This window comes from Oryctolagus cuniculus, chromosome 9 (assembly GCF_964237555.1).
Source record: "Oryctolagus cuniculus chromosome 9, mOryCun1.1, whole genome shotgun sequence".
NCBI lineage: Eukaryota > Metazoa > Chordata > Mammalia > Lagomorpha > Leporidae > Oryctolagus > Oryctolagus cuniculus.
In genome coordinates, this window is record NC_091440.1 from 87,399,859 (window position 1) to 87,423,584 (window position 23,726).

The window sequence follows — 23,726 nt, forward strand, 5'->3', positions numbered from 1 at the left end:
TTTTTCTTTTCTTTTTTGACAGGCAGAGTGGATAGTGAAAGAGAGAGACAGAGAGAAAGGTCTTCCTTTGCCATTGGTTCACCCTCCAATGGCCACCACGGCCGGCGTGCTGCGGCCGGCGCACCGCACTGATCCGATGGCAGGAGCCAGGTGCTTTCTCCTGGTCTCCCATGGGGTGCAGGGCCCAAGCACTTGGGCCATCCTCCACTGCACTCCCGGGCCACAGCAGAGAGCTGGCCTGGAAGAGGGGCAACCAGGACAGAATCCGGCGCCCTGATCGGGACTAGAACCCAGTGTGCCGGCGCCGCAAGGCAGAGGATTAGCCTAATGAGCCGCGGCGCCGGCCATAACTGTAGAGTTCTTTAAACCATTTTCCATAAAGACCAAATTTATTGCATATGTTCTTCAGTTGTAACTTGAAACTGATGTCTAGTGCATCAATTTAATGTTAAAATGGCTAACAGGCAACATAATTGTTTCAGAACTTTATGATACCTTTTTCAATTTATGTGGAGCTCTGATTCCCTGATTGCTCTTTCTGTTCTCCCTACTATACTCAGGGAGATTCTTTTGAAAATATCGTACTCCAAGTTTAACAGACTGTTTTTGTTCTGTTCTAGTTTGGGAATACCTGCTACTGCAATTCAGTTCTTCAAGCACTTTATTTCTGTCGTCCGTTCCGGGAGAAAGTTCTAGCGTACAAGAGTCAGCCCAGGAAGAAAGAGAGCCTTCTCACCTGCTTAGCGGACCTCTTCCACAGCATCGCGACTCAGAAGAAAAAGGTCGGCGTTATCCCTCCCAAGAAGTTCATAACAAGATTACGGAAAGAAAATGGTAATTCTTCCACTGTCCAGCGTGTTGCTGCCGTCGTAGCAGGGTTGACTGTGGCGTACCGTAATTGATGTGATTGTTGAGCACTGCCATGGGAAAACAAAGGTGACCTCCCTGTCTTTAAGGAGGTCTAGTTTGGTGGAGGAGATAGACGCACAGTGGTTAATATGAGGTGTGATTAATGTATGAAGTGTTTATACAAAGATGAAACCTCTGTATAGGGAATAAGAAATCATCATTTCTATCCCTCTTTTCTTTCCCTGTTTGGCTTTTCTGTTGAGACTTTTTTACATGATGATGCACTTGTGTGTTTTTTTTTTTTTTTAAACTTTTATTTAGTAAATACAAATTTCCAAAGTACAGTTTATGGGTTACAATGGCTCCCCCCCCCATAACTTCCCTCCCACCTGCAACCCTCCCATCTCCCGCTCCCTCTCCCATTCCATTCACATCAAGATTCATTTTCAATTATCTTTGTATACAGAAGATCAATTTAGTATATATTCAGTAAAAATTTCATCAGTTTGCTGTTTGGCTTTTCTTTTGAGACTTTTTTACATGATGATGCACTTTTTTTTTTTTAAGAATTATTTTATTCATTTTAAAGAGTTACAGAGAGAGGTAGAGACAGAGAAGTCTTCCATCCGATGGTTCACTCCCCAGATGGCTGCAGTGGCCAGAGCTATGCCGATCCAGAGCCAGGAGCCAGGAGCCAGGAGCTAGGAGCTTCTTCTGGGTCTCCCACATGGGTACAGGGGCCCAAGGACTTGAGCCATCTTCTACTGCTTTCCGAGGCCATACCAGAGAGCTGGATTGGAAGAGGAGCAGCTGGGACTAGAACCAGCGCCCATATGGGATGCTGGTGCTTCAGGCCAGGGCTTTAACCCACTGCGCCACAGCGCTGGTCCCACACTTGTTGTTTTCACATTGCTTTCATGTCAGTTAACTCATTTGATCCCTTGCAAGAACCTTAAATAGAAAGCATGTTATTTCCCTCCTTTTAGTCCCCATGAAGAAGACATAAGATAACTTGTTAGGCATCCCCCCTTGGGGAAAGGAAAGAACAAAAATAACTCAGACCTCCTGGTTTAGGGTAGATAAATTTTAATCCTCCCTCCCCCTTCCCTCTTTTTTTAAAAGATTTATTTATTGATTTGAAAGTCAGAGTTACACAGAGGTAGAGAGAGAGGCAGAGAGGGGGGTGGGTCTTCCATCTGCTGGTTCACTCCCCAGTTGGCTGCAACAGCTAGAACTGCACCTATCCAGAGCCAGGAGCCAAGAACTTCTTCCATGTCTCCCACATGGGTGCAGGGGCCCCAAGACTTGGGCCATCTTCTACTGCTTTTCCAGGCCATAGCAGAGAGCTGGATTGGAAGTGGAGCAGCTGGAACTCAAAGCAGCATCCCATATGGGATGCCGCCACTGCAGGCGGCAGCTTTACCTGCTATACCACAGCGTAGGCCCCCTTCTCTCCCCCTTTCTAAAATAGTTACTAGGTAAGCCCCACCTCTCATTTCTCCTTTGAAATACTTTTCATCTGATTTTTCCAGTGAGCCTGTAAGTTTTGACATTTTCATCTCCATTTGCATGAGATAATGCCACAGAAATAAGTCCTTGGAATTAATTATTAAGCACACTACTATGTATTTCTGCCCTTAAATTAGTCAGTTGATGCTGTTTATTATCATGTGAATTGAGATAAACCAGATCATGTCTAGTTCCCTGAAATAAAAGATGACTCTGAAAATAGTATGGCATGTGGTAAAGATTTGTTCATTTTCCTCACAGATAGAGAACAATTTATTAATTACTCAGGAAAGTATATCCTGTTTATTTCTCTCCTAATGAAAGCTAAACCTGTTTGCATTCTTAGATTACAGATCTAAGTATCTTCTTTTTTTAAATAAACTTATCTTTCAATTCCATTTTTTTCAAGAACATTTCTTTTTTTTTTTTTTTTTAAGTTTTATTTTATTTAATAGAGTTACAGAGAGAGGTAGAGACAGAGAGAGAGGTCTTCCATCCTCTGGTTCACTCCCCAGATGGCTGCAACGGTTGGAGCTGCACTGATCCAAAGCCAGGAGCCAGGAGCCAGGAGCTTCTTCCTGATCTCCCACATGGATGCAGGGGCCCAAGGATTGGGCCATCTTCTGCTGCTTTCCCAGGCCATAGCAGAGAGCTGGATCGGAAGAGGAGCAGTCAGGACTTGAAGTGGCACCCATTTGGGATGCCGGCACTCCAGGCAGTGGCTTTACCTGCTACGCCACAGCGCTGGCCCCAAAAACATTTCTTTTAAAGTTTCATTTTATTTATTTGAAAGACAGAGTTACAGAGAGAGGTAGAGTCAGAGAAAGAGGTCTTCCATCCATTGATTCACTCCAGAATTGACAGTAACGGCCAGATCCGAGCTGATCTGAAGCCAGGAGCTAGGAGCTTCTTCTAGGTCTCCAACATGGCTATCCTCTGCTGCTTTCCCAGGCACATTAGCAGAGAGGTGGATTGGAAATGGAGCAGCCGGAACTCGAACCAGTGCCCATATGGGATGCCAGCACTTCAGGCCAGGGCTTTAACCCACTGTGTCACAGCACTGGCCCCTTCAGTTTTTAAGAAAGACATAGGGTGGGTATTTGGTACAGTGGTTAAGTCACTGCTTGGGACACCCACATCCCGTATTAGAGTACCTGGTTTGAGTCCTGGCTCCTCTGCTTCCAATCCAGTTTCCCGCTTATGTACATTCTGGGAGGCAGCAGATGATGGCTTAGGTACTTGGGCTCCTGCCACTCAGTTGGGAGACTGGATGGAGTTCTGGGCTGCAGGCTTCAGTCTGCCCCAGTCCTGGCTGTTGTGGGCATTTGGAGAGTGAACTGGCAGATAAAAAAAATCTCTCTCTCTCTGCCTTATAAATACATTGGAACTAAATAAAAATTGAAGAACAAAAAAGGAAGCCAAACATAACCTGTTAGAATGTGGATTATGTGATCGAGCCTTTTTAGTCGTCGTCGTCGTCTTCTTTTTTTTTTTTTTGACAGGTACAGTTAGACAGTGAGAGAGAGAGAGATACAGAGAGAAAGGTCTTCCTTTTTCCGTTGGTTCAACCCCGCAAATGGCCGCTACGGCCGGCGCACTGTGCCGATCTGAAGCCAGGAGCCAGGTGCCTCCTCCTGGTCTCCCATGTGGGTGCAGGGCCCAGTCACTTGGGCCATCGTCCACTGCCTTCCCGGGCCACAGCAGAGAGCTGGACTGGAAGAGGAGCAACCAGGACAGAATCCGGTGCCCCGACTGGGACTAGAACCTGGTGTGCCGGCACTGCAGGCGGAGGATTAGCCAAGTGAGCTGCAGTGCCGGCCTTTTCAGTCTTTGTGTTCGCATCTGTATGAATCTTTAAGGGTTTAGTTTTGGCAGACAACTGTGTGAGTGTTAATAGAACATGCCATCCATTCCTTGGCACTTTGTTATTATTTTAGAAACGTTTAACACCAAAAATACACAACTTGTACAGTGTATATTTTATTTTCCTTTCTCTTCAATAGTACATTTTTTCTTGGTTACTGTTGAACCTGCATGGACTCTTTAAATATATAAAGATTTTCTTTAGGTTGGCTTATGTTGAACACAGAGTTCAAGATCTGTGTTGGAAGCCTGCAGGAAGCCTGTGTCTTGTTTCCTTGTAAAACCAGGGATATTTATACAGTGTTTATGATTTCTGAATAGTTCAGTATTTTTTGAAATTTCTTTTGTTTTTATGCAGAGTAATTTGGTAGTAGACTTCTGATAAATACTTCCTTGAATAAGACTGATGGCAGAATGAACATTATAATCCAAGCTTCTCTTTTTAAAGGTTTTGTTTCATCTTTCTAAATCTTGGAAATAATATATATATTTTTAAGATTTATTTATTTTTTTGAAAGGCAGAGCTATAGAGAGGCAGAGGCAGAGAGAAAGAGATATTTTCTATTTGCTGGTTCCTTCCCCTAATGTCCACAGTTGACTGGAGCTGGCCCCATCCGAAGCTAGGAGCCTCCAACAGGTCTTCCATGCCAGTGCAGGGGCCCAAGGATTTGGGCCACCTTCATCCTCCACTACTTTCCCAGGCCATACTAGAGAGCTGGATTGGAAGTGGAGCAGCAGGGACTTGAACCAGTGCCCATATGGGATGCTGGTGAAGTAAGTGGTGGCTTTACCCACTAAACCACAGCGCTGGCCTTGGAAATAATATTTAAACGAAAATTACTTTTATCATTTGATTTGCTATTATTTGTAAAATAGGTTTTGATATAAATTATTGGCTTTCGACTTTTTTCCCTTGAGAATTATGTAGAGAAGAGCATAGAAAGCAAAGACGATCTAATATATTACCCATTGCATATCTTTCATTATGAAATTTTAAGTTTCTGAAAAATATTACCCATTTCAGTAGTTCCAGTAACTTTGAGTGTTGGACAGTTCTTTCTAAATCAGTTTCTTCTTTGCCATGTTAAGAACTGCATGTTGTGTTTTCAAAAGGTGGTAGCCCTGTATATTATTTTTAGCCACTCTTTTTTTTTTTAAGATTTATTTTATTTTACTTGAAAGTAAGCATTGCATAGAGAGAAAGAGAGGCAGAGAGAGAGAGAGAGAGAGAGAAAGGGAGAAAGAGAGAAAGAGAAAGAAAAAGAGGTGTCTTCCATCCGCTGGTTCACTCCCCAGGTGGCCGCAACAGCCGGAGCTGAATCCGGCCTGGTTACTCGAACCGTTGGCCCATATGGGATGCCGGTGCTTCAGGCCAGGGCTTTAACCCACTGTGCCACAGCCTTGGCCCCGTTAGGCACTCTTAATTTACATTACTAATCTTTCTCTCATCTCTTAGGAAGAACCAATTTTAATTTCTATTCACTAATGAAATTTTGCTTTTAAGATATAATTCTTGTTAGCTGCCTGATGATAACATGGAAGGGCTCTCGGACAGTGCTCCTCCTACAGTGTGATGGCACTAGCTGCACGGATGGAGTCAAAACTGATGGTGTGAGTCGATGATTATATTGGTTTCTAATGTGTGCTAGTGCTATCTAGGCGTTGGGGAAATGGAAATGAACCTTCAGGGGTCTGAAAGTCTTGTGGGGAAGACAGTCAGTCAACAGTGATACAGTGTAGTAAGTCATGCTAGAAAGAGAAGGAAGCAGGGAAGAGGGTAGAGAAAGAGAGTGGCTAGTGGGGAAGGTCTCTGATGAGGTTAGATCAGAGACTTGAAGCAAGACATAAGCCATTTGATGATCTGGGGCAGAAATGGTACAAGCAGAAAAGAAAATGTGGTTGCCCTGAGTACTTGAAGTAAGATGAAGATAAAGTCAGAAAAAAAGGCAAGGGTATTTTGAAAGGCATGGGAAGCCATGGAAGGGTTCTGAGCAGGTGGGTGATGTTCTGATTTGCATTAGGAGAAGATCCCTGGGCAGATGGGCAGGGGTGGGCGGGCATACAGCATGAGAACAGAGGCGAGGTATTCCAGGTAAGAAATGAAGTCACCTGTTTCCCTAGAGGCTCTTTGTTGTTATTTTGGAAGAAATAAACCACGGGTTGATGGTTTAATTGTGTCAGTTGGTGTGGCCTCTCAGCTAGGTGGTTTTGGATCATTTAAGATGAGCTTGAGGGCCATGTCAGCTGGCATTTGTAGCCGTGCACCCCTGCTCACTGAATAGCAGTACACATGGTCAGATTGTTGTTTGATTGTTGTTGTTTGTTCATATTGTTTGAGATGCCAAATCTGCAGTTCACCGTGTCATCTTAGCTGTTTCAGCCTCTGTTGTTCATTCAGTCATTAACTCATTCAAAACATGTCAGTCACATCTAATTTATCGCAGGCTCTTGTGTAAGTGCCAGGGACATAGCAGTGAACGAGACAGGGAATCCTTGTTCTTGAGAAACCGCGAGTACATAGCAGTGTTTCAGGTGCCATGGAGAGATTTAAAAAAAAGATTGCTCAAATGAGGAAGTATTAGTTGTTTGCAATAGTATCTATGAAATATATTTGAGTAAGTTATTTCCCATATTCATTTCAATATTTTCTTTTTCTTAAAAAATGCATAAAAGGTATTTTGTGTAGTGAAAGCTATAGCTATTTCTGAGTTATGAAGAAAACATAAACTCTTTTTAAGAAGTGATTTTGGTATATATGTGTGTTGTGTGTTAATGTTGTAGTTCTCTCCAGACTAGCATACTTTATAATCATATATTTATTTCATAGTGAAGTTGTCTCTCTTACTAGACTGTCAGTTCCATGACGGAGAGAACCCATTTGTTTTTTCTTGTCATTGTATTCCCAGCACATAATCCCATTACTAAAACATAGTAGGTGCTTAGTAAATATTTGTTAAATTAGTGTTTAATTTATCAAAGCAAGTATGAGGTTCATCTTTTCTATTATACACTCAGCAGAGAAGAAAGCCAGCATTTAGAAGCTGAAATGTGACACAGTTCAAAGGGATTTTTCTCGAGGTCATCCCATGGACGTTTTGATGTTTGTGTGATCCAGGTTGATGTTTTTAAAAAAAACCGCAGTGGATGATTTCCAGCACCGTAGGATTCTGGCATACTCAGTAGCTGTAGTTATAGAAAATGGAGTGTATTTTTAATCAATTTTACAAAAGTTTAAAGAACATTTTTTGGTTTCCTTTGCATCTCCTTTCCAGAGCATTCAAATCAATTGAAATATTTTTGTAGATATGAAGTCACTGTTCCCTGTTAAAAGAATACCCAAAAATTATGTAAACTTTTTAAAACAAAGACGTTTGCACATTTTTTGTTTTAAAAAGAAATTTGTTGTTTTGAAAAAAACATGGCAGAATGCTAGATTGTTTTTTTTTTTAGCAGGGAAATAGTTATACCGCCTTGAATTGTGGCACTGAGCAGTCTGGCCTTCACAGCCCTTCGGTGGTGCCTACAAGATCTTACTAGCCTTCTCCCGTTCTTCGCTTTCCAGTCGCTCCTGTCGTTCTGAAGCCTCTGATCCACTTGCACGTTCTCCACTCCGGTGCTTTGGTGGTGGGCCTCCTCCAGAGCCCTCTCCTGGGTTTGTGAGCTGGGCCTGAAAGGTGAAGGAAGGCTCTTGATTTCTTAAGGGGTTCAGGTTCATTCAGGGAAGCCGCCTAGACACTGAACCCTCAAGGTTAGTACAGGGATCAGGCCAGCAGTGGGAGGGGCTGGCAGATGGCGGCCTCAGAGAGAGAAGGGTCTAGGGTCACAGTAGGCTGGATCTCGTACATTTTTGTGACGGAGGGTGAGATTTGACGTGCAAGTGAAAGTGTAGAGGTTGAACAGTGGCAGCAGGAAGCTAGACAATGCCAGAGGTTGCGGTACTGGGGGTGTATGTAGAATAGAATGGGTTGCCTATAAAGAACAGCAGAAAGGACCAGGATTTAAGAAAGTCCCTAGGAAGAGGAAGAAATGAGGGTACCACGAGGGAATGAAACTAGTAGAGGACAGGAAACTGGGGTTGAGGGGTGTTTTCTGTTTTCAGGGATGGAGGATTATTGCATCGTGAGCGGAGATAAGAGGTGATTGGTTTCAGTTTACCTCGATTTCAGCTATCTGAGTCTTTCCACGGTGGACACATGTGAGGGCTGTAGGCATGACTCAGCCTGGCCTCACTGAGGCAGAAGAGGGTGCTGAAGCCACGAGCTGTCAGTGTTAGTGGTCGCTGCTGTGACTTCTGCTATGAATAGGCAGTAGGGAATGATGTCACACTGCTCTGAGTCTACGATACTTTCTGGGCAAAAACCAGTGGACACTTTACAAAGTTAAAAATGAGGACGTGTTAAGTCTGGTGGGCTACTGTACTATCGTTCCTAGAACTCACAGCTTTTATTGTTCTTGAGAATAACAAAGAGAATTTGTGGAGGGTTAATGAAATCCCTCAGGTGAAACTTAGGGAAGAGAGTGTGGCTTCTGTTGCATTCTTAATGTAATTGTATTTGACTTGATATCCAAATTTGTGGAATGGATTTTAGTATGTGAAAAAATAATGAACATGGGAGATTTCATGTGGATTTTACCACCTGATACAGGAGGTGGCAGGGAAAATGCTTTGGTAGAAAGATTCAGGTTCTGTGAATCAACCTTTGTGTTCACAGTGTGGAATGGAAGGAAAGGAGACTGTCATGGGGCCAAATGTGGGGAGCTGACTTGATCTAGATCGATCGTGGTGGAAATGGAGGGACTAGCAAGTGGTTTTTAAGAAGTGTCAGGGTGTGGGGAATAGTTGAATGTGAAGAGTATGAGCAGCAGTGGAGGAGCCCCAGGAAGTGGGTGTTTTCTGGAAGCCTCTGCTTTATTGTTAACACATACAAATGATACACAAGCTGAGCATACCTCATCCAAAAATCTGAAGTCCAAAGTACTCCAGAATCAAACTTTTTGACAGCTGATAGGACACTGTAGGAAGATTCCATGTGTGACCTCTGGTCACAGTCAGTATGCAGGTGCACTAAAAATAGTTCATAAAGTTACCTTGGGCCACGTGTATAAGGCATATATGAAACATACATGAATTTTATATTTAGACTGGTCTTATCCCCAAGATTTCTCATTATGTATCTGCAAGTATTCCAATAACTAAAAAAAGAAAAAAATTCTGAGACACTTCTGGTCCCAAGCATTTCAGATAGGGATATTTGACCTGTGGTAAAATTTTAGTACCTAAAAACCAGTGGTTCTTTGGCTTCTCTGCCCACTCCCCGGCTATTCAGGATTCTCTTCCTTGGAAATAACTTGACCAACCCCTGCCATAGCTTTTTCTATGTAGTCACCTATGTCCGAGGATGTCCAAAAAGCTAGAGCTACATCCTGTGGGGCCTTCTGGTTAGCTGTTTGTTATAAACACTCAGACGTCCTGATTTCACTAATTCATATCTTGGGGATTTTACCATGTTAGTCCATAGGAAACTATTTGCTATTCAACTGTTGCCTGGTATTTCATAAAAAATTATAATTAAAAAAATGCATTTTGTTGATAAACATTTGGGCTGTTTTCCTGTCCACGCTGGTTTCCGGGCGTGCCCAGGCGTGTGCTGGCACTGGTGTCCAGGAGAACCAGCTTGTGTTCCTGTAAGGGTGTTTCCAAGTAGCTCATGCTCTGTTTCCCACTGCTTCAGGCTCCCAGCTGCAGTGGTTTTGAGTGTTTCTCCACACAGAGCCCGCACTGGACTCTTCAGACAATGTGATTTTGACAAAGTGAGAAGCAAAAATTATGTTTGTTGCTTTAATTTTTATTTCTCAATCACTTGTCTTTTAAGATTTGGGCATTTCTATTTCTGCATTGAATTGCCTGTTATTTCCCTTTGCTATTTGTTGTTGTTGTTGTTGGTTTGTCTTTTCTTGTTTAAAAAGGAATTTGTTGAATATGTTGGATTTTCAGGCTTTATTTCCTCTGGACGTTAACATGCAAAGATGTTATGATTTATCTGATCTCTCCCATATATCACAGTGCTGAGTTTGTATATAGTCTTTCTTTATAGATTTAAACAGTGTTACTGTTCAGTTGCAACAACAGTGATAAAAGCAAGCGGTCAGGATCATGCAGCACTGACAGCATTGTGTTCTGAGCACTTTGGTCTTCATAATCATCTTGTGAGGCATGTACTGCTGTTAGCCCAGTTCTTCAGATGAGGAGCTGTGGCTCCAGGAGGTTAAGTTCACTGCCCGTGATGGACATGTCTAGAGCTAGGACTGTAATTAATCCTAGTCTGCACGACCTGCTCTAGCAGCTGCACTGGAAATTTATACTTCCGAAAGATCTTTTGACACCAAAATAAAACTCATTCTTTATTTTGAAATCCCCATTCCTCCCTATAAAGACTTTACCTTTGCCATTTTTTTACAGTAACTTTGCAAAGATAGATGGTGTCCCCCTTTGTTCATTTTTTTTTTTTTTTAAGATTTTTTATTTACTTGAAAGGCACAGTTAGAATGAGAGAAAGAGAGATATGTTTCATCTGCTGGTTCTTCAAATGGCCTCAATGGAGCCAGAAGCTTCTTCCAGGTCTCCCACATGGGTGCAGGGGCCCAAGCACTTGGGCCGTCTTCTGCTACTTTCCCAGGCACATAAGCAGAGAGCTGGATCATGGCCAGTGCCCATATGGGATGCCAACATTGCAGGCAGCAGCTTAAACTACTGGCTCTAAGTTTCACTTTTAAAAAATTTTTAAAATGATTTTTAGGGGCTGGTACTGTGGCATAGTGGATAAAGCTGCGATCTGTAGTGCTGGCATTCCATATGGGCACTGGTTTGAGGTTCCAGCTGCTCCACTTCCCATCCAGCTCTCTGCTATGGCCTGGGAAAGCAATAGAGGACTGGGCCCCTGCACCTGTGTGGGAGCCCCGGGAAAAGCTCCTGGCTCCCAGCTTCAGATCGGCTTACCTCTGACCGTTGGCAGCCATTTGGGGAGTGAACCACCAGATGGAAGACTTCTCTCTCCCTCTCTTTTCTCTCTCTCTCTAGCTCTTCCTTTCAAATTAAATAAATAAATCTTTTTAAAAAATCATTTCTAATACATGAAACTTAATTTTATGTAGTCATATATGTAGCTCTATTAAAATTAATTTTTAATTTTATCTTAGACTTTTTCTAAATATTTGTCTGAATTTATATGTAATATTTAAAAAATATAAACTAATCTTTCTGGAATTTATTAAATGTATATTGAAATGTACATTTAAAAGTGATCCAAAAATAAAATGAATCCTAAATTGCTAGCTTTTCTTAATGCATTTTATTGAATAATCCCCAGTTCTTGTTGAGTTAACAGGCTCACCCTGGGCAGTACTTTGGTGCTTGCTGGAGTTCAGCTGCCTGGTTTGAATCTTGTGTCTGCCACTTCCTCATACAGTAAGGTTAATGACAATATCACGTGGTTGTTATGAGGCTCCAGTGAGGTACGGCCTCTGAGGTCCTTACTGCTCTGGTGGTGGGGTTGTGGAATGCCAGGCAAAGGGTGAATTGCTTGGTGTTAGCATGCTGGCATTCCATTATACTCACTCAGTTGTGTAGTTATGAGGAATGTTTCATAGAGTTATAAATAGACTAAATAGGATCTCTTTAGAGGGGGCCCTAGAAATTATCTGGATTAAATTCAGATTTCCTGATTCCACATCAGAATCCGACTGCACAATAGATTTCCCTGGAAGAGCTCTTACTCCTAAATCAGAATCTCAGTGTTTACTTCTAATAAATGCTATGGTTCTTAAGCACTCGGCTTGGCCTTGGCAGGTACATGTTGAGCTTCTGCTTTAGAGCTGATCTTGTTGTAATATTTGTATAATAATAGGTTAGGTAGGTGGCCAGCTTTGCGGCGTAGTGGGTAAAGCTGCTGCCTGCACTGCCAGTATCCCATATGGGCGCCAGTTCTATTCCCAGATGCTCTTCTTCCAATCCAGCTCTCTGCTATGGCCTGGGAAAACAGTAGAAGATGGTGCACATCCTTGGACCCCGGCACCCATGTGGGAGACCCAGAAGCTCTTGGCTTCTGGCTTCGGATTGTCCCAGCTCTGGCCATTGTGGCCATTTGGGGAGTGAACCAGCAGATGGAAGATCTCTCCCTCCCTCCCTCCCTCCCTCCCTCCCTCCCTCTCTCTCTCTCTCTCTAACTCTGCTTTTCAAATAAATAAATCTTTAAAAAAAATAGATTTGATGAGCTAATGAAAAGCAGTTGCTTCTTTTCTTCTCAGGATCTATTATGTAGATGTGTGCTTGCCCTTTTCTAATGGATTAACTAGTAATTTTTCTAAGTTTTGGACATAATTGTAAATGTTTTTTGTTCATTACTAGTAATTCTTAACATTTACACTTTTCCTTCTGATAAAATACTAGATGTCCTTTAAAATATATTTAAAACAGTTATTGATTCTGAAATAATTCTCCAATATTATGTTTTTATTTTTAGAGCTTTTTGACAACTACATGCAACAAGATGCCCATGAATTCTTAAATTACCTACTAAATACGATTGCTGATATTTTACAAGAAGAGAGAAAGCAGGAAAAACAAAATGGTCGCTTACCTAATGGTAATATTGACAGTGAAAATAACAACAGCACACCAGACCCAACGTGGGTCCATGAGATTTTTCAGGGAACATTAACTAATGAAACCAGATGTCTTACTTGTGAAACTGTAAGTATGTCATACAGTTTTGTCTAGCAAACATGTAACTCATTGTATTAAAAGTTGTTCCTAAGGATGAGTGTATGGGTGATGAAAATTTGGCAATCCTTAGGCATAGAATAAATGTTAAAAGACTTGCTTTTCAGTAGATGTGTAATTTTCTGTAGTGCTGTTTATGGTCAAAGAATACCTGGGGTGGTCAAAAGGTAATTTCTGCAGTTTAAACTATTTGATTTTGTTTCAGCGTAGAAGGCCATAGAACTGTGTTATGGAAGTTGTATGTCTTAGTTTAAGCTCATAGAAAACTCGCAGGTCAGGGAGAAACATCTGTGCCTCTCTGAGAAATGCACTGTTAGGTGATTACATAGTGCAGACATCAGAGTGCACTTCCATAAACCTAGATGGCTGATCACTGGAAGGGACAGAGGCTGCTGCTGGTGTAACACGGCATGCTCTTTTATAGAACTGCGTCTTTATGAGTAGAAGGAGTGCACTCTGAAATAATGATAAAATGTATAGTACAGTAAGTGCATAAGCCAGTAACATGGTCGTTTATTAGCAAGTTTTGTGTACTGTGTAAACTGTGCTGTACTTTATGTGACCAGCAGTGCGGTAGGTGTGTTTGCACTGGCATCATCACAGGCTCATTAGTAACTTGGGCAAGTGTTTTGTAGCCTGGGGATTGGAGGCGGTGGAATGTGAACATTTTTGAAGGAGAGAGAGTGATAGCAACCATTCTTATTCACAGTGCTGAAATGTTTATTAATGTGAATCATAAGGGATGGGTACCAATCCTCCTACCTGGCCTTTATGAAGTCCTCCTGTGTCTGCAATAATACTTCGAGATAGTTTCCCCAGAATTGAGGGAATGAATCGGAACTACTTCCTCAGAATCTAATTTGTCATCATGCAGATTCAGCACTTGGTCATGGCTCCATGCCTTTATCAAGCCCAGCCTGAGGGATGCAGTCCAAGATTTCTCGGGTGAATGTGTGTCATTTCTGTATTCAGCATTGCACAGATCTCTAAGCACTGACTCGGCTTGTAGAAAATGGGGAGAGGGTGGTGGGATACGAACCAGAAGGCAGTCTGATCTCAGGGTGCTCACAGGCTGGTGGTGCCTGGCCACCAGGCAGTCAGGTAGCCCCAGTGCAGTGTGGGAAGGTGTAGGCGAGCACAGGATGCTGTGTGAGCCATGTGCCAGCCGGCCTGATCCAGGTGGACATGGGGCTGTTTGGGAAGGCCAGGACTACATTTCCTAGATGGTCTGGTGCTTGTGTTTTAGTGTTTTTGTGAATATCTTGGCTGGTAGGGACTGGTTCTGTCTTTTCCTCTTGTGGTGCTCTCTTTGTCCTGGAGGGTGGGGTGGTTCCTTCACTTCTCTTTTTTCTTTAAATGTGGTTGGTCCCCAGAGTTTCTTTGCATTGGAAGGATCACATTCCAGTTTATTATCAGTGTACATGAGTCCCACTTCTGGATCTCCTGCCCGACATCTTCCTTGAGGTTTAGCTTGGCTTTTCCTGATCCAGGCTGTGACATGGCTTTGGGACTTCAGCTCAGCAGCAACCAGACATGTTCATAACTGCTTTTCCTAGTGAAATTCTGTTCCACTTGGTGACGGTGACCTGGTGCCAACACAGTTGCATATGCAAACATAGTAACTCCACCCAGGTGACCCAGTGCATCTGTGTCAGAGCTTTTAGGTTATCATCAAAGTCAATTTAAAATGAAGACTCCCGAAACTGAGAACTTCATTTTCAACAAAGCTAGTACTTAACTTACTTGAAAGGCAGAGTAACAGATCTTCCATCTGCCAGTTCTCCCAAGAGGACTGCATGGGCTAGGGACTCCATTCAGGTCTCTCAAGTGGGTGGCAGGGGCCATTCACTACTTTACCACGTGCATTAGCAGGGAGCTGGATCCAAAGCCAAGAAGCCAGGTTATCAAACCTGCACTCTGATAATTAGATGCTGGTGTCACAAGCTGTAGATTAACCCATGGCACAATAGTGTTGGCCTCTGAAAACTTTATTTGGAGAAAAACCCCATTCCAAGAAGCCTCAGACAGCTGAATCTGTACTTCTCTATCTGGACAGAAACCCCTCCTGATAGGGCTGTGGCCTGCCTCTGCCATGCCATCCACTTTGCTGCAAAATGAGGTGATTTTTCCTTAAACACAGCATGTTCTCTTTTGTCTCTCTGGTCTGTCTTTCGTCTTCTTTTTCACTGGCTGTTTTGAGACCTTGTATCACTATACCTTACATTGTACTGTGGAATGACAGCTTATGGGAGTCACGGTCTAGGGCTAGCTTCATGTAGAAATGAAGCAGGAGCTGGTGCTGTGGCATAGCAGGTAAAGCTGCCACATGTGGTGCTGGCACTCCATATGGGTGCTGGTTTGAGTCCTGGCTGCTCCATTTCTGATCCAGCTCTCTGCTATATAGCCTGGGAAAGCAGAAGAAGATGACCCAAGTCTTTGGGCCCCTGCACTCACGTAGGAGACCAAGAAAAATATCCTGGCTTCTGATGGACCCAGCTTCAGCTGTTGCAGCTGTCTAGGGAGTGAACCAGTGGATGGAAGAACTCTTTCTCTCTTTGCCTCTGCCTCTCTGTAACTCTGCCTTTTAAATTAATTAATTAAGTAATTAATTAAAAAGAAGAAAGAAATGAAGCAGAGTTAGAATTACTCTGGAAACTCCTGTAAGCTGTAGCAACAGGCACAGTACCCTGCTCTCTAATTTGTGTGAGTGTATACTCTGCACCACTACAGAAGCTCTCACAACTTAGTGATGCTGACTCTATCACGTTGACATGATACCAAAACAGGAGAACGACCTGTCACTCATGTATGGTCAGTGGGCTGGAGGTAGGCATGGCTCCTGCTTGTGTGCTCCTCTTGGAAACAGATTCTTGAAGGAAACAGTTTATGTCTAACTTCTGTCCTATTCCAGTTCAAATAGAAGATGACTTGTCCATAAACGAAAGAGGACTTTAAGATAGATTTAGAGGAAGGGCTAAATTGTTTTCTTTAGTAGCAACACTGGTGTTCTTTGTCCGGTGTTCTCGTTCAGTCTTGCTATGTTTTTAAGCATCAGTGTATATGACGTGCTGGATTTTATACTGTAAAATAACACTGAGGTTTAAGAAAAGAAATGAAAAATCAGCATACTAGCCTTTGTCCGTAAGAACTACTCAAATGCATATTTTGGTGTTTTGGCTATGCATATGATAATAGTTATTTATTCAGCAGTCTTTTGGATGATCTAAATCAAGTAGTTTTGCTTTGAACTTATGGAAAAAATTATTTACATAGTAATAGAAAGCAATTAATTCTGGCATCTGGGAGCCATGATTCCCTAATATTTGAAGAAATCAATAATAATTCCCTATTTTTACAGATAAGCAGCAAAGATGAAGATTTTTTAGACCTTTCTGTTGACGTGGAACAAAACACATCAATTACTCACTGCTTAAGGTATGTATATATATAGTTACTTCTTTTGGAAGTTAATAATTATTTTAGTTTAGAATATTTTTAGTTAATTGATGAAATTTTGGTGTGTATAAAATGAATTTATTTTGGATTTTACACAGGGGTTTTAGCAACACAGAAACCCTGTGCAGTGAATACAAATATTACTGTGAAGAGTGTCGCAGCAAGCAGGAAGCACACAAACGGTAATTGAGTGCTTTTTGGATTTTTTAGTGATTCTTTGCAAGTGGATGTTATTGATGGACTTTTCGAAGTAAAAGTGACCTGTGAAAATTCACACTCAGTAGTCATTCTTGATTAAATATTATTATAAATATAGGGCTGGCATTGAGGTGTACAGCAGGTTAAGTCACTGTCTGCGATGCTGTCATCTTATATTGGAGAGCTGGTTGAGTCCTGGCTACTCCACTTCTATCCTGCTCCCTGCTAATGTGCCTGGGAAAGCAGCAGAAGATAGGTCAAGTACTTCTGCACTTGGGAGACCTAGATGGAGTTCCCAGCCCTTGGCTTTGACCTGCCCCAGCCCCAGCCCCAGCCCCAGCCACTGTGACCATTTGGGAAGTGAACCAGCAGATCTAAGATCTCTATCTCCCCACCCCTTCCTCTCCCTATCCCTCTCCCTCTCTCTCTAACCTTGCCTTTCAAATAAACAAATCTTTAAAAAAAAATACTACGAATGATGTTCTACTTGATTTTTTTTTTTTATCAAAACTCTGTTTCCTGAGTGATTTTCTACATTTCGTGATTGTTTAGTAATCATAAAGCAGTACAGATGAAGCATTTGGCTTTGAACCTTTCCTGATTCATAGACTTTTTACCTGGTGAAGAGGGGTGAGGGAGGAAATGCTTTTTCTCTTAGTCTATTATTAGAAAGGCTGGATTTTGTGTAAAGGACTGGAATCATCATCATCACTGTTAATTCACTTTTTATTTTGAAACAACCTCAAACTATGCTTTTTAGTTAATTTTCATTTTGTTTGAAAGAAAGGTATCTTTTGTTCACTAGTTCACCCACTAAATGCCTGAGACAGCTAGGGCAGGACTAGGAAAAAGCCAGGAGCCTGGAACTCAATCTGGGTCCCAGGTGGGTGTTAGGGACCCAAGTACTTGAGTCATCACTGTTGCCTCCCAGGGTGCAAGTTAGCAGAAAGCAGAGTCGGAACTTGAACACAGGCATTCTCACAGGGGATCTAGAAATTTCAACTGGTGCCTTAACTGCTGTGCCAGATGCCCCACCCTGCAAGAATGCTTCTTAATGCATTTGAAAGTAAACCACTGATATTGTGCCTCATGACCTTTGGATACCTCAGTAGATTTTTCCCACACACAAGGAAGTTTTCTCATGTGCTCATGTTTGTCCTGGTCAGAAAAGCAGCATTGTTGTGCTGCTGTCACCAAATGTCCCAGTGATTCCCTTACAGCGGAGGGGTCTAGGCCAGAATCGGGTGTTACATTTAATAATCATGTCACTCTAGTCTTCTCCCATTCAGAGCAGTTCCAGTCTTTCTTAACTTTAATAATTGTCACTCTTGAAAGTCACAGGTTAGCTATTTTATGGAATTTCCCTCATTTGTGTTTGCCTCATTTTCTTATGATTAGATTCAGGTTATGTGTCTTCACAGGAATCTTACGGAAGTGATACTATGCTCTTCTCACTATGTCTGTAAGTGGCATATGACTTGGATTAGTCCCATGTGTTGGGGCATCCCCAAGAGCAACCCTGGAATCACTGATTTCCTCCAGGGACTCAAGAGTGCTCAACATAGAGCTGTGATCACCAAGATTTCTTATAGGGAAAGGATACAAAGTAGTCAGCAAAGAGGAAAGCCAAGCAAGCTTCCAAGAATCACTTAATTCTTCCAGCATGAAACGTGGCAACACAGGAAGCTCATTACAGAGTCAGTGCAGGGTTTTTATTGGGGGCAGATCATGTAAGAACTCTGCCTAGCATGTACCCAAATTCCATGCTCCCAGAAGGAAAGCAAGTATTTGGGATAAACCATATTGCTTGTGCAAGCAAGTTAGGCACGGTGGGCCACCTGAGGAGCAAACGCTGCAAATCTGTGTTCCCAGGTGCTAATGAAGTGCCATCCTTTAAGCAGCCTTCCCAAGGGTAGTCTGAGGCTGTGTTCACCCTTTTCTGTACTTCTAATTACTGGTGCTGTTATTGAACACTTGATTAAGCTGTTTCCCAAAAGCTGCGTTTTTCCTCACTTTAATTTAAAAGTATTTTATTTGTAAGTATTTGATGTGGATGTATTTTGAGATTATAAATATCCTGTTCACTGAACTTTTTATTCCTTTTTAAAAAGTCAGTGTAAACTTAAGGATTCCTATTTTATTCAGTGAGTTGTAATCCATTGACATTGTTACTTCTTTTCAGGATCAAGTTCATGCCCATGTTTTTGATGTACCCCACCATTTTTCAGCACGCACTTTGTGGCACCAGAAATGCTCAGCTCATTTTGTACTTTCCTTGCATCTGTACAGAAAAAGCCATTTCTCCAAGGAGCTTGGTTCCTTTTAGGGGAGAGTGATGTTCAGAAGCTGCTCATTGGTACTAGAATGTCACTGTTTCTGAGCCCCCTTAGTGAACATACTATGAATATTTACATATGAAATAAATACATTTTGTATTTATTTCTCTTATCTGTCTGTCTGTATTGACAATCATGAATTCACAGTGATATCTCTAATTCCAGCCAATACCATAAGATCCATTCTGCTATCTCACTTTTAATATTTGTAACTCTTCACTATCAGTAAACATAAGCTGCTATTATCCTTATTGTATTTTCTTATTTGGTCAGTATACCTGAAGGTAACTAGTCTTACTTTCTCTGGTGCATGTGTGCATACACACACGCACACACACATGCACACGCACACACACACACACACACACACACTCAAAGATATCCTCACTGTGCTTGGGCTTCCCCCTCCCCTGCCTGCACACTTGTGTGTCTTATGTGTTCTGTCTTATATTTGAACTGAATTGTTCATAAAGGGACGAGGAAGAGCTGAGGTTTTTAAATTACTGTATTTTTGTCTTTGTTTTGAATAGAGACACATTTCTTAGGAAAGGAGCTTTTGGCAATGGACACAGGTAGTCAAAATACTGTTCCCTTCCATCAGTGCAGAAGCTATGGAGTGGCTCAGATAACTGTGGGCGGAGGCATAGGGCTGGGTGGTAGCAGACTCAACCTGAATATGTTGTAGAAAGTACTAAGACAGTTGAATAGGGAGGATAGTGAGGGACTGAATACAGCTCAGAGCGACAGAGCTTCAAACTTGTTGACTTCATCAAGGAAGGCCCAGGTGGAGCATAAACTGCCCTCCATGAAGGATGATGGTTACACATCTGTGAGATTTTAATATTTAATCCATTATTAAATACTGGCTTCTTTACATGCAGAATATGTACCTTTTAAAAAGATTTACTTACTTATTTCAGAGGCAGAGTTAGAAAGAAAGAGAGAGGTCTTCTAGCCACTGGTTTACTCCCCAAATGGTCATAATGGCCGGAGCTGAGCCAGCCTGAAACCAGGAGCCATGAGCTTTTTCCTGGTCTCCCATGTGGGTGCAGTGGCCCAAGCATTTGGGTCATTTTCCACTGCCTTCCCAGGCCATAAACAGAAAGCTGAATTGGAAGAGGAGCAGCCGGGACACGAATGGAATGCCTACCACACCACTGTGCCAGCCCCTGTGTATATTCTTTGTAAAGAAGCTGGAAAATAGGAGAGTACTTCAGAAAGCTCATAGAAAAGTGGGAATTAGCAAATAAATTTATTTTGGTACAGTGTGTTTGTGTATTTTAAAGATTTATTTATTTATTTATTTATTTATTTATTTATTTATTTGAAAGGCAGAGTTAGCCGGCGCCGTGGCTCACTAGGCTAATCCTCCACCTTGCGGCGCCGGCACACCGGGTTCTAGTCCCGGTCGGGGCGCCGGATTCTGTCCCGGTTGCCCCTCTTCCAGGCCAGCTCTCTGCTATGGCCAGGGAGTGCAGTGGAGGATGGCCCAGGTGCTTGGGCCCTGCACCCCATGGGAGACCAGGAAAAGCACCTGGCTCCTGGCTCCTGCCATCGGATCAGCGCGGTGCACCGGCTGCAGCGGCGGCCATTGGAGGGTGAACCAACAGCAAAGGAAGACCTTTCTCTCTGTCTCTCTCTCTCACTGTCCACTCTGCCTGTCAAAAAATAAAAATAAATAAATAAATAAAATAAAAAATATAAATAAAAATAATAAAAAATGAAAGGCAGAGTTACAGAGAGGCAGAGGCAGAAAGAGAGATGGAGAGGTCCTCCATCCACTGGTTCACTCCCCAGATGGCTGCGATGGCTGGAGCTGTGCTGATCCAAAGCCATGAGCAAGGAGCTTCTTCCCGGTCTCCCACGCGGGTACAGGAGCCCAAGTGCTAGTGTCATCTTCCACTGCTTTCCCAGGCCATGGCAGGGAGCTGGATCAGAAGTGGAGCAGCCAGAACTTGAACTGGTGCCCATATGGGAGGCCGGCACTGTAGGCAGCAGCTTTACCCACTGTGCCACAGTGCCGGCTCCAGTACAGAGTATTTTGAAATGCATGTGCTATTTTCTCATTATACATATTTTCCATGAACTTTTTGAAGTCCTCGTGTATGGATGAATACATAGCAATTAAGAATCCCTACAAAAATTTTAATGTTTTTTTATATGTCCTAGATTTTACTAGTGCATATACATACAATTACTGGGATGACTGGAAATTTTATAAACAGTTTTGTAATGTTTTTCAGTTAATTGGACCATGTTAAGGAAAATATTCTTTTACATAATTCATAAGTGCAAATGGTATATAGTATTGTTTATATTTATATTATAGTATTGTTTATATATCTGCCAATCCTCTAAATCCAATCACAGTTATAAATAGTGCTTTGATGGACACTTTTATGTGTATAAAGCCTGACTCCCACATACTTTTGGAAATTTTTCACAGCATTTAGCAATCATTTTATCTAAGTTCCTGGAAAGGTAACTACACTTTTGACAACTTACACTGGGATACTGGACAAGTCTTTTAATCTTTTTGGGCCTCATTTGGATTAGTCCTCTTCTAAGGTCCCTGCCAGCTCTAAAAGCTCATAGTGTCTAGTCTCAGAAGAAGCTTGTATTGAATATACAGATCATAGTTCTGCCTAAAGAAACGGAAACCAGTTTGACTAAAAAAGGTTTCAATCTGGAACGCTTCCTATTGTTCAGAAACCACATGATCATCTCAGTAGATACAAAGCACTTGACAAATTCAACATCCTCTCGTGATAAAACACCGTTCAGTATACCAGGCAATTCCCTCAATGGAATAGAGTCCATCTATGAGAAGCCCACAGCTAACATCATACTCAGTGTGAAAAACTGAAAACTTCTGGTCCATATAATATTGGAAGTCCTAGCCAGAGTATTTAGGTAAGAAAATGAAATTACAAGCATCCAAATTGAAACAGAAGAAGCAAAATGCTCTTTTCTCAGATGGTGTGATCTTACAGTTAGCAAATTGTATAGATTATATAAAACACACACACACACACACACACACACACACACACACACACAAACCAACCCTGTTAGAACTAATAAATTATTGGGCCAGCACTGTGGCACAGCATCCCACCTGCTCTGCTTCCAGTCCAGCTTCCTGTTAATGTGCCAGGGAAGGCATTGGAAGATGGCCCAAGTACTTGGGCCTCTGCTACACATGAGGAAGACCAGGATGGGGCTCCTGACTCCTGGCTTTGGCCTGGCCCAGACCCAGCTCTTACAGCCATTTGGAATGAATCAGTGGAGGGAAGCTCACTTGCATACATGCTCTGTGTATGTGTGTGTGTATCTATCCCACCCCCCCCCCCCAGTCATTCTGCGTTTCGAATAAATAAAACTTTAAAAAAGAGAAGTAGTAAATTATTCAACAGTTGTAGAATACAAATCAACATACAAGAATCAGTTATAGCCGGCGCCGCGGCTCACTAGGCTAATCCTCTGCCTAGCGGCGCTGGCACACCGGGTTCTAGTCCCGGTCGGGGCACCGGATTCTGTCCCGGTTGCCCCTCTTCCAGGCCAGCCCTCTGCTGTGGCCAGGGAGTGCAGTGGAGGATGGCCCAGGTGCTTGGGCCCTGCACCCCATGGGAGACCAGGAAAAGCACCTGGCTCCTGGCTCCTGCCATCGGATCAGCGCGGTGCGCCGGCTGCAGCGCGCCAGCCGCGGCGGCCATTGGAGGGTGAACCAACGGCAAAGGAAGACCTTTCTGTCTGTCTCTCTCTCTCACTGTCCACTCTGCCTGTCAAAAAATAAATTAAAAAAAAAAATCAGTTATATTTGTATTCACCAACAGGAAGCAGTCTTGAAATTAAGAAAACCTTACTTATAATAGGAGCAAAGTAATAAAATACTGAAGAATAAACTAAACTAACAAGGTAAATGACTTGTTCAGTGAAAACTATAAAACAACATTGAGCTAAATTAAAGAAGATGCAAATATATGGAAGGACATCCTGTGTTCATGGATTGATTAGAAAACAATGTTGTTAAAATTTCTGCACCACCCTAAGCTGTCTATGAATTCAGTGCAATCCCTGTTATACTACCAGTGGCATGTTTTGCAGAAACATAAAATACTCCGTTTTGCAATCATGAAAGACCCCAAAGAGACAAAGCAATCTTCAGAGATAATACACTGGGGTTTCACATATCCTGATTTTAAAAGACAATACAAATCTACCACAATTAAAACACTATGGCACATACATGTAGACTAGTGGAACCAAATAGCCTGGAAATATCCACTGTGGGGAGCAACTGGGAGCAACTCGGACTAGACTGTTACTGGAATTAAGACTTATTCTATGCATCTGCTCTCCCACAATATGGCGCTGAGAAGGGAGAAACAGCTTCTACACCGCTGCCTCCAGTTCAACCAATAAACTGTAGGACCTGCTCCTGATTGGAGGAGAGCAGCGTACTCGGCGTGTGGGTAGCAGAGTTGGGATTGGCGGAGGAGGACTATAAAGGAGGAGAGAGACAACATGCACCAGGAACATCTAAGGGGAACATCTATCTGAAGGAACACCTGTGCAGCCCCCGAGAGAGCCGGCCAGCGGTGTGCCGCTCCCCCGCGGAAGTGGGGAAAGTGGCTAGGGGGAACCGCCCTTCCACGGAGGTGGAAGGGATGGTAGCCAACCCGGGAAGAACCAGCAGCAAATCCGGGGAGGGCCGAGCAGACAAAAGAACAACG

The 23,726-nt window shown here is 42.6% G+C and overlaps 1 protein-coding gene across 3 annotated transcripts in view; it reads left to right on the forward strand.

Moving 5' to 3' along the window:
* Nucleotides 1-23,726, forward strand: part of USP12 (ubiquitin specific peptidase 12) — a 184,555-nt gene that overhangs the window by 63,509 nt on the left and 97,320 nt on the right. For all 3 annotated transcript variants that reach the window (XM_070049076.1, XM_051834124.2, XM_051834125.2), the window contains exons 3-6: nt 621-834; nt 12,741-12,970; nt 16,359-16,435; nt 16,555-16,638. In XM_070049076.1, the coding sequence (XP_069905177.1) occupies nt 621-834; nt 12,741-12,970; nt 16,359-16,435; nt 16,555-16,638 (605 nt within the window). The remainder of the gene's footprint in view (nt 1-620; nt 835-12,740; nt 12,971-16,358; nt 16,436-16,554; nt 16,639-23,726) is intronic.